This window comes from Talpa occidentalis, unplaced genomic scaffold (assembly GCF_014898055.3).
Source record: "Talpa occidentalis isolate TD23 unplaced genomic scaffold, MPIMG_talOcc4v2.1 talOcc4.16, whole genome shotgun sequence".
Taxonomy (NCBI): Eukaryota; Metazoa; Chordata; class Mammalia; order Eulipotyphla; family Talpidae; genus Talpa; species Talpa occidentalis.
In genome coordinates, this window is record NW_023601653.1 from 65,619,880 (window position 1) to 65,631,739 (window position 11,860).

The 11,860-nt window shown below is 31.2% G+C and overlaps 1 protein-coding gene across 2 annotated transcripts; it reads right to left on the minus strand.

Annotated features, from left to right (window-relative positions):
* Window positions 1–3,297: 3,297 nt before the first annotated feature.
* Window positions 3,298–11,623, minus strand: LOC119248346 (natural killer cells antigen CD94-like). 2 transcript variants are annotated; one of them, XM_037515298.2, is made up of 7 exons: window positions 11,592–11,623; window positions 10,364–10,477; window positions 8,681–8,779; window positions 7,738–7,806; window positions 7,066–7,220; window positions 6,061–6,188; window positions 3,298–3,669 (listed from the first exon to the last, which is right to left on the minus strand). In XM_037515298.2, the coding sequence occupies exons 2-7, from the start codon at window positions 10,473–10,475 to the stop codon at window positions 3,543–3,545; spliced, it is 690 nt and encodes a 229-aa protein (XP_037371195.1). In that variant the 5' UTR covers window positions 10,476–10,477; window positions 11,592–11,623; the 3' UTR covers window positions 3,298–3,542. The 2 variants fall into 2 exon arrangements, with proteins under 2 accessions (XP_037371195.1, XP_037371196.1); XM_037515299.2 differs by lacking the exon at window positions 7,738–7,806.
* Between the last annotated feature and the right edge of the window lie 237 nt (window positions 11,624–11,860).

Below are 11,860 nucleotides of genomic sequence, written 5' to 3' on the forward strand. Positions count from 1 at the left end.
GTGTAGGAACAGTGAGAAAGATGAGAAAAGATTAAAAAAAAGAAGGGCTTCGCACACCTAATTGAAGATTTTAGATTTTATTCTAAATGCAATTGCTATTGGAATGTTTTTTAAATGACATATTCATATGGGTTAAAATTTTGTAGAATGTGATTGGTAAAGAAAAAAAGTGCCATGAAGAAAATCAGGGTTAAATAAAAGGGTCGGTCTGAATTGATCTTTAAATGATGCTGTAAAATATACCAGGGAGAAATAACAAATGATAACATTTAGTCACATGTACTTTAAATTTTTATTTAAAAAATTTGTCACACAAAGCTTGCAAAACAGGCACACACACTGTTTTTAAAAATAAAACAATCTAAATTGGGCTAGACTTCAGTTTCTGAATTAAGAAAAGGGAAGATAGCTTGATATTAGGTCTCAAGTAAAAATGTATAGACTTTCATAATGTAGTGAAAATGGAAATCCCAAGTGAAAAACAACCAAAGAAACAGGCTTTCGTTTTGAGGATTTATAATAAACTCAAGAAAGCTTAGTTTCTGTTTCGATGAATTTCACAGAGCACTGGGAACACAGACAAAGCCTAGAGGCTATCTAACCTTAAGGTTTAATACAAATTACCTTTCAAAAACTGGGACTCTCACAGGGCACACACAGCTAGCATATAGCAAAAGTCTGCAGTTCAAGAAATACTAACAGACTGTTACTAATGAAACAAACCAAAAGGTCATACAAAAAGAGGCTCTTTGACATAAATATTATTTTGAGCTGAAGACAATTAATTAAGTAGCAGTTTGAGATCTGCCTCAAGTACTATCTTCTGTCCCAGGTGCATTGCATCATTATTTTTATAGCCAAGACATGGAAATAAACTAAGTATCCAATAACAGATGAAAGGATAAACAGAATGTGTTGTATACACACAGACACACACTCTCTCACTCAGACACGTACAGAGATATACTATTCAGATAAAAGAGTAGGAAAGACCACCAATTTGTGACAACACAGATGAACTTGGAGGACCTCATGCTGAGGTAAATAAATCAGTCATAAAAATACAAATGCTGTCTCATCTTACTTATATGTGCAATCTAAAAAGACTAACTCAGAGAACAGAGATTAGCATGGTGGTGTCAGGTGCGTGGGCTGAAGGAAATGAGGACATGCTAGTGGAAAAAACAGTTATAAACAATATTAGCAGCGGTGAGTATGTGTGTTAACTAATGAATGTGTTAACCTTATTGTGGTAAAATTTTTGCATTTTGCAAGTGTATCAAATCATCATGTTGTTTACCTTAAATTTGCAATTATACCTCAGCGACAGCTCAGTAAAGCTGGGGTGAAAATAGCCTATGATAGTTTATCACACAAACACACACACAAAAGCAGCAGTAAATATTGAAACAAGGAAATGTCTCTACACCCACTTTTCTGACTAAATGCAGGATAGAAATTTTTTTGACTGACACAGACTCTTATCCAACGAGAGGTGGCGCTAGAGGACTCTACAAACTAGTTTTACTCCAAACTTTCCTGCCCCGTATATATTAACTTCATTCAACCCTCTTGGAAGTTAAAAATTACTTATCAATTTGTAGAAAGTGGTTGAATATGTTTTATAATATACTGCAGAGAGGATGCTGTTTTGATTCATTCTCAATTCCCTAGTGTTTTGTGCATTATCTGTGTGAATAAGCTGTTTTCTCTTGTTTATGTTTTGTGATAAAGAGAGCTACCTGAAAATCCGTGGTGGGGAGAGGTAAACTTTGGACTTTCATGCAGTAGATTTAACCTCTATGTGGGAGAAAATAAAAATCTCCATTTAGGAGTAGAAATCGCAAATAGTGCTCACTTAAGCATAGAGCACCAAATCAGCCTAAAGTACAATATAAACATTTTATATTCAAATTATTTTAAAGTAGTACAAGTTAATTATAAGTTGCCTGTTTAAAATATTTATAAACATGAAGGGAAATCAACTCCAAAATATTTTGAAAATACTTTTGATTAATAACCTTCCAAATTTTGTGAACAAAAAGCAAGTATCCCTATATTATGATAAAGACACTGAGAGAAGGACATATCAAATATGATGATTTTTAAAAATTCTAACCAAATAATCTGGTCAAGAGCACAGATCAATCTTTTATAAAACTTTATCCTGCTTTGGATGTCTGAAATTATAACAAAAGTTAAAATTAGGAAAAAAAATACAGGTATTCTGATTTTTCTTTCCTTTATATACACATATACAGATGCAGCAAATCTGAAGGGATATACATGTCCACTTGTGTGTATGGATATAGAAATGTGTGTGTGTGTGTGTGTGTGCGTGTGTGATTTCTTATTACCTCCCAAGGGTAATAAGACCTGCTGCTGTTCACATTGCAGCTTGTAAGTGTGAATGAGGCAGAGCAGGACACTTCATTCCCTCCTGGTTCAGTCTGGGTGGCTTTAAGGAATGAGAATAACCTGAAAAATTAAAGTCCTCCTCACAGCATTCTAGCTCAGTGTTTTCTTTGCCCTTCTTTCCTCTCCAGGGTTTTATCAGCCTATTGCCCCCCAACTCTGAGATCCAGCCCCCTCATCTTCACTCCACCACAAGGCCTTTTCTCTTGCAGCTTGTTTTTCTCCCCCAAATTATCTAACCTTCTGGATCTCTGTCTACTTTTGTTAATAAAATTATTCATTTCTAAGAACTCTCCATAAATAGTACTATATCAGGAAGGTCTCCACTAACTTCTCCATGTAGATTAGATCTCTTTTATAATCTGATAACTGTAATTTTCCCTTTCCAAGGCCTTATTTTATTTGCATTACATAATTCTTGGTGTGATTATTTATTAATGTCTGTGCTTCCTCTAGTTTGGAAGTCCTGGGATGTGAAAGCAAACACTTTGTTTTGCACAAGTGTGTGTCTTGGGTAGTTAAGCTCAGTGACTGACCAATGGCAGGAAAAATCCTGGTTTGTGAATGAAATAAACTTTGTTCAATTTTCAACTCCTGTGGAGACTATCCACATTCAAACACTGCACTTTTTGTAGTTAGCGGCGTTTTAATACCTCCTACTTTATAAAGCTATTTTAAACCATTTTTTCCATCTTTTTCAAAACATAATGTTTCTAGGCATTCTTTTTATTCAGTATTTTGTCTTCTCATTCTTGACCATTCATTCTTCCATAGATTCCACAGTGACACAGAAAAGACTGGTATTGAAATATCAAAATTAATATGAAACTGTAACAAAATTCATTTTGAAATTACTGAAAAATTTGATAATCTTAAAATAGTATCTATTTAATAACTGTTTCATTAATGTAAGATTTTATTTAAAGTTCCGTCCATAATGTTCTTTAACACTCATAATTTTCTTTGTATCATTTCCTATGTAACTAACATGCTATTCATAATATTTATATTGTTAGATGCCATGTTTAGTGACTTCTGTATTTATTAAATAAATATTTCACATAGTTGAAGTCAACTCACTGGGAAATATCAAATGGTTATTTCTTTTCTTTCTGTTGTATTTTTATCTAATCTGAATGTGCTGCCTGCTTACAGATACAATAACCCTCAGTTTGGCAATCCTCAGTAATGATCTGGCCATATTTTATAAATATGCATATGTCATTACCATTCACATGTTCTGGAATTTGAAGCCTGGAAGAGAAAATAATTTCCATTAAAAGATGAATTTGCTTTGTATGTCAATTTCATTTTAAGATCAATACTATTTTTATATACTTACAACAAAGCAGAAATATTATGTTCCCAGGTCTCCAGCTATATAAATAATGACTATATTAATTATCATCCAATATTTAATATTATATCTGGAAATTAGATCTGGAAATTTAAGTACTTAAAATTCTTGCTATAATTTGTGTCCCAGATGCAATTTCAGAGTAGTGTCCATTTTCACTGGGGTTTACAGATTTCTTTTATATACAATATTTTGATGAACACATTCTACTATATATACCATGCAGCAAAATTATTAATCATTAATAACCATTCTGCCCTGGAAAAGTTTAGCTTGCTCCTTAAACTGTGAAGATCAGAATCCTCATACAGTAAAATTTAGACAAGCATTTGAAAATGTCAATGAAAATCAGAAAACTTCAGTAAACATCTCATCAATGCTGTGCTCTAATTACTGAAGCTGAGCATCTGATCACTATATGAAAGTACAATTAGAGATGAATATTTAATTACTTAGATAAATCTGAATGCAGAGCTGATGTTAAGAAATCAAGTCTGTTAAGTGTGGGCATAAAGGAAGGAATTTAGCATATTTTGTTCATAAGATTTCATAGTATAAATCATGTTTTTGTGTGAATGCATTTCAAGATTTTTTATTTTAATTATTGTTAATTTATTGTTAATATTTGCATTAGGAACATTAAAGCAACACCTTAAGTGAGTTGTTCTATGTTCCAGACCCTTTCAATATCCTGAAATTTATCACTTAATGACTTTCACAGCCTATGAAGTAGGTTCTCTTATTCTCCTTATTATATAGATGATGTTACAGAACTAAAATTCAGGATGTATGAAAATCAAGATTAATATCACACAAATGGCAGAGCCAAGAAGTCAATCCAGTCAGTTTGAGAGTCTGTGCTATTAATTGCTTACTATATTAAACCGTGAAATTGAAGGTGGGAAACCATTGTATTAGTATTTAAATATTTCCAAGAAGCTTACTAAAATGGGTTTTACACATTGTGATCTACCTTATCTCATTGAGAATCACATAAAAATCATATGGATGTGTTTTTCATAAATGAACCAAAAAAAAAAAACAAAATATAGAAAATAAACATAAAGTGAACAGTAAATGATGAACACAATGAATTAGATACTAAGCTGCACCTAGAATGGTCTCATCAAATTTATAGTTTGACCACTGCACTTTTTTTTGTAAATAGTTTGGGAATTTACATGTGTGTATTGTATAGTAAGTGTTTGAAATGAATGTTACGTTAGAAAGGTAGATTGGAGAGATGTGATCTTGATAAAGATCAAAAAATTTTCTAATTTTTAAAATCAATTGTGTTATGTTGCACAATTATTACTACATTTCACAAATCTGTTCACTAAACAATAGAGTACACTGGAGTAAATATATGGGCACTTGATAAAGAGATATTTGTTTTATGAGGATTCATAAAGATTGTATTATTTAAAATCTTCAGCTACTACTGGATCCATAATCTGATAGGGTGATAAACTGAATTTAAAATTAATTGTGGATAAATAGTGTACAATGGAGTTTTATGGAATTCTTTTTTAGAATGCGGTTTTGTATCTCCGTATCCAACTAGCTTAATAAAATAATCTGGGTTGAAGCCAAGAATTTTTTTTTGAGGAAGTATGTGGTGGGTTGAACACTGTCCCTCTAAAATCAAGATGAAATCATATTATTTGTATTTCAAGTCCAATGAGAGTATAAGAAAGAAATGAAGACACAAATAAGCAAAAAAAAAAAAAAAAAAAAAAAAAAGCAATGCAATGCAAAGCTGGGGTTATGTAATTAAATGATGCCAAGGATTACCAGCAAGCCTGATAGTCTCTGTGGCCTCATGCAATTTAAGAATATGTCATATTTTCAGTGAGTTTGCAATACCTCCCTAATATTAACATTTTGATAAATTTGCTGTAATATACAGTATGTACAGTATAAGAAAATCATCCATCCTCAATAACAGTTAATTTTGCCCCTAGAAAAATTCAGTTGTTTCTTGAAAAGAAATGAGCTTTGCAATGGAAACAACTCTACCAAAGCTTGCTTTTCAATTTCTGCACTCAAAAAACATATGCACTTTTGATGATACTTTAATCATACAACTGAAAGGAAATTTAAATGAGTTATGAAACTGAAATATTTAACCAAGTAACTCTCCTGTACCCGCTTTTCCATCTGTTTTTTCCCTTGTTTATTTATTATGGGTTTATGTTATAAATCCAACACCTTTCTATATGTACAGTGAATATTTAGAAAAAAATAATAATAATTTCTTGGGCTGAAATATAAAACAAGAGACTCACTTGTTTAGGGTAAAATTAGTGCCATCTTGCCATAGCCATTTCAGTTGTTTGCTGCTGTAGTATAGACTGATGGAAAACTTTTCTTTCTGCATATCACATTGTGTCTTTGAGAATTTCTTCACAAAATTCTGTAGTGAGAGGAAAATAAATCAGAAAGTAGATCTTTCTCTGAAGTGAAATAAATGACTTAAAATTATATATCTTTCACTTATAAACTTCAGTTTGGAATCTCTTCTCTATTATATGGAAAGAACTGGGAAGGATTAACTTTAGATTCTTTAGCCAGCAGCTGGAGGACAATAGGTAATGACACATCTATTCACTGAGCAGTTATTCTTTTTACTTTACATTATATTACAGTTGTTTTCTTAGGTTATGGGTTCTAAAAGTAAGCAAAATATTTTATAGCTGTAAGAACAAAAACAAGTCACTGAAAAATTGAATGCAATCAATTACCCTATGTAGTAAGTAACTTTACATGTCACAAAGCTTGCAAATACAGGATTCAAGGAGAGAATTAGTGAAAGAGTTAGCAGATCTTGGTGAATCAAGAATGCTTTCTAAAGGAAATGTTCTTATAAGTAAAAAATTTATAAAGAAGTCTACATTAACCAAGAGAATGTTCAATGAGGGAGGTAGGACAGATAAGATGTGTCACGTGCAGATAAAACAATTTAAGAACCAATGATGTGAAAGAAGATGGGGAACATGATAAATTTAAGAAGTTCCTTACAGCTGCTTGGCTTAGAACCATTTTGTGAGTTCTTTATAGTAGAGGCAACAGGTAGGAATCAAAATACAAAAGGGAATATGCATGTTAATTGTGCTTTATCCGAAGTGTTGGCAAAAGCTCCCAAATGTAACTGAAGTGGATAATCCAAATTAACTACTTATAATTATTTATGTAACTGGAGCATAGTATGTGTTTAAAAGAATTAAACACTGGTGATCAGTGTCATTCCTAAACATTTCTTACAAAACTTTTATGAAAAAAGGTATTTTTACCAGCTCTTCTTCAGTATTCAATTTCAGAAAACTTGAATTGAAACCCTTGCAGTGATACTGACACTTTTTCCAAGGATGAGTCTTTTTCACAAAATAGTAGCAATTTTCTCCATGCTGATTCCAGTTGTTTAGACAAGTAGGACATTTCCAAACCACTAAAACAATAAAATGTTGCTGAATGCTTTCCTTCAGTGCAAGTGACATCAGGAAAACTAAACAGCAAATCTGCAATCTGCAAACAAAACACTTTAGAGTTTACATCTAGACTTTATGCACTTAAATTTAGTGTGCAGTTTATCTTCACTTAATGATTCACTTTGCTGAAAACATTTCAATCTTCAGATTTCATAAGATAGGTATTAGGAAACTTTTTTTAATAACAAATTAGAAATGTAGTTATCTAATATAATATAAATCATTGTTTAAAGGTCAATGCATTGTTCTTTGTGCCCCAAGTAAAAGGGGCACATCCATGCATTTATTGTTCTTTTTTAAAAAGTTTCAAAAACTAGATTATGAGAAATGCATCTATAAAATCATAAATAGATGACCATTCTATATAAATGTTGATGTCTTATAAAGAAATTAAATATTAGGGTACCATTTGCAAAATAGTCATTGCATATTTAATTCTCTCCTTAAAATTATAAGTCATGAGTCTTCCAAAATTACCTGTTTTACTTGGTTCATTGTTGCAGGAGATATTTCCTGTATATTCTTCTTGAAATAATTTATGAGACCCTGAAGAGATTTCAGTATGGTCAGGTTTTTTTATTATTATTATTATTATTATTTCCTATTTAAAAAAGAAACTCATTGAGGTAACATTGCTTTCCAATACTGTATATGATTCAGTGATATAGCATCAGAATATAGATGAAAGAAATTAGCACAATTAGCACCGGTCTCCCCTGGTGGCTCAACAGTTGAGCGCTGGGCTGCAAAGCTTCCCGCAGCCTCTGCAGCATCGGTTCCATCCTTGCCCCTGGCGAGGGTCCCGCATGGCATGCAGACCTCTCCTGCCTCCCCGCTGCTCCCCTCAGCAGTGCATTTCATCAGTCTGCCTGCTCTATTCCCCGCTCTGGCTCTGGTGAATTCTCTCTCCCTCCCGTCTTCTGACTGTACCCAGTGCTTGTATAAATAAATAAATAATTCTTTAAAAAAAAGAAAGAAAGAAAGAAAGAAATTAGCACACATTTCTGTGTGCAAGATACTACACTAAATTTGAAATACAAAAGAAAAGAATAATAAAGCATCACTTGCTTAATGTAATAGAACTCCATGTAGTAGAGTAAGAAACATAAAATATCAAATTATAACATTCATATAGCAATTGATTACAGACATTTTACTCTAAAACTGATGTTTTCACAAAAATATTATTTTAAAGTCATTCTTAAAGTAAACATGAGAATAAATAGTAAAGCAGTAAGTAAGGGTCATGAGGTTTAAAAATGGATAATAATCTATATCTATAATGATGTTCATTTATGCTGAGAATACTTGATATTATTATACTTGGTAAGATATTGAACAAATAGAAATGAATTAGCTTTCAAAATATTTCTCTATTTGAGTAGTGGAAAAGCAGATTACATTTTACATTGTGACTTACACTTTGTAACTAAGACTCCAAAAGACAAAATAAGCATCAGGCAAATGATCCCCAGGATCACGGCAATGGTTTTCCATGAAGAGGATGGAGCAGAAAGATCTATAGAAAGAGAAGAATAAGCCTTATGATATCAGCCTCTATATGGGGAAAAGCATGAAAGAGTATTTAAGGGGATAATATTAGAAGTTCATTTGGATATATATAAGTTTTCTGTTAGCATATAAGAGGTAATTTGTATTAGGATTTGGAGTTAGTGAGTTTGGGATTGGGCAAATATCCAAGGTGGGTATAAATTTTGAATAATTTGTATATAGATGATATTGAAAGCCAAAAGATTGGATGACTCACAAGTAGTAACATAAAGATCCAAGATAAAAGGGTTACTGAATCCAAAGACAGTCTAATATTGAGAGAACAGAAGTATCCTTGATGTCATATGTAAATGAGGACTATAGAGTAAAACTGCATTTATTAAAAGATAAAAATAAGAAACTTTAAAACAAGTAGTTTTAATTATATATATATGCACTCATATATATATGTATGATTTGAAAAAAATATGTATTCATAAAATTTGGTGGCACAATTAATGTCCTATGTTATTTTCTTTCCTTTTCTTTTTGGCAACACTTTATTTTACATATTAATTATGTAACATTTTCAGTATGATGGATGATATTTGTAAGGAACTACACTGTTCTTCTAGATTTTTTTTCTCTTACAACCATGAACACATTGCTACAAATCTGGAATAAATATTGCCTTTACCTTATAAACAGTAAAACTTGATTCTCATGTTATCAAAAGACAATAAGCAAAACATGTTAGAAAGAATATGGAGATAAGGGAACCTTTGCACACAGTCGGGAATATGAATTGGCACCTTCATGGAAAATACTATAGAGATTCCTAAAAAAATATCTCATATGATCAAGTTATCCTATTTCAGGGTATTTATGTAAAGAACACAATAATACTAAATTAAAGAGATACACATACCCCATGTTTGTTGCAACATTATTTACAATAAGCTAGAGTTGTAAACAACCTAAGTCCTAGTTGACAGACTTAGAAATGGTATCTCTACACAATGGAATGCTATTTGGCTATAAACAAAGATGATACCTTGCCATTTGCCACACCATGAATGAATATTGAGATTATTATGCTTAGTGAAATAACTAAGATAAAGACAAATACCATATGTTTCACTTAAATGTGGTGTATAAAGAAACAGAAAAAAAACAAATGAGCTTATTTAAATAAAAATAAACTTCTACATTATATCAATTTAGTGGTTACTGAAAGGTAAGGGGGAGGAGAATGGATAAATCCAGAAAAATTTGTTAGTGGTGTAGTGAGGAATAGAATTAGAGTTTTAGTGATGAACTTAATGTGTTATGTACAGATGTTCATGTACATGATATATGCTTGAAATTTCTTAATGTTATAAACCAATGATACATCAATTAAAAATTAAAAAAAAACATTGGTTCAGTACTTACAACAAAGAAAGAAGTCTTAATCTGACCACAAATATGTTTATTTTATTTGTTTAGCAAATGATAAATATTTAAATTGTGTAGATGTATGCATGTGTGTATATGAGTATGATAAAGCATCATTTCCTATATCCAATACTAACAACAATTTCAAATAAGAAATTGCAGAAAGCACACATACCTTGATTTCTAACATTTGATGGGACTTTACTTTTAGTTGTTTCATTTTCTTGCCTTGTTGGTGGCTGAGATGGACGTTGAATTACCACATTAGAGTAAGTTACTTCACTCATTACTGAAGGGAAGATATATATATATATATATATATATATATATAATATATAAAATAAAGAAAATTCAATGAATGCACATAAACTGTGAAATCATTAAGTAAATACTGTTAACATATGTTAAAATATTGTTCCACCAAGATATGTCTCCAGCCTCCCTGTTTTATTCAAAAGTTTCTCTGCCATATTTCCTTCCCATTTTCATACAAACGATTTTACTTTATTTGATCAGTGAATCAAACTTCACCCTCTTTAATAAAATCCCCAGATCCTCTAATAACCAACTCTTCTTTATTTTGTCTTATTATTTGTTATTTGGCATCATTCTATCAATTACCTTTTCTTTCTTGCTTTTGTTAGTCACCTCATTGTCTTAGGAAGTCTTTGACATCTTACTGATCTTGTTCATGCATTAGTTTTTTGTTCCATTTCTTTACAAAAACAAGTTACATTTATCTTCAAAACTAATGTTTAGATTAATAAATTACTAGAACTCAATAAATTTTAGAAAAATAGTCAGTTGAAGATATTTTAGAAAATTTGAATGGAATTCATGTGATATGTATTTACTCTTCCTAGAAGAAAGAAATCCAGTTTCTCAAAATCAAAAGCAATATCTTATAGGAAATTTAATTATCTTTATCCCAGTTGAATTTTGCATTCCTTGTTTCTTTTCTCTAAACCATATTGTATATAGCTTAAAATTTCTAAGATTCATAGAATGTCATATCAAATGATATCAAATGCTATATCTAATAATAAAAATAAATAATTAAAATAACTTCTTGAAGACAACTCTATCACCCCGAGTTTTTCTCTTTTCTTCAACCCTTTCTCACCAATTCCTCTCTCATCCTTATCACCCAATTTCCATGTATACCGTTATCTCCTTTTCTTCCAAATGACACATAAAGACATGTAGGTGTACACATATATATACCTACTAAAAATCCAATGCATTGTACATGTGTATGATTTGGGAGAAAATATATATGCATGCACATTAATATAACAATCTTTGAATTTATAAATATAGCATTCTTTAGTCTAATTCCCATCAAAATTCTAAAAATAAATCATGTTGAGATTTATAATGAATATTTGGAGAATTATAAATACCTGATTTTTAGAAGAAAATACCCGATCTTTTGAAGAGTGCGTTATATATATCCTAGGAAGAAGCAGATGTTAGCTCTTATTAAAGGTGAAATTTAGAATTTTGATAGTCCTTGGTATCAATCTAGAGTCCAGAAAAGAAAATAAGAAAAGAAGTAAATACACAGACTTCTGGTTTTGTCTCTCCTATGAGAGACTCTGATAGGTGAGCACAGAGTTCAAGAGTAAGAGAGCTCTGGATGCAACCACACAGGAAACTCTTCTACTGCTGC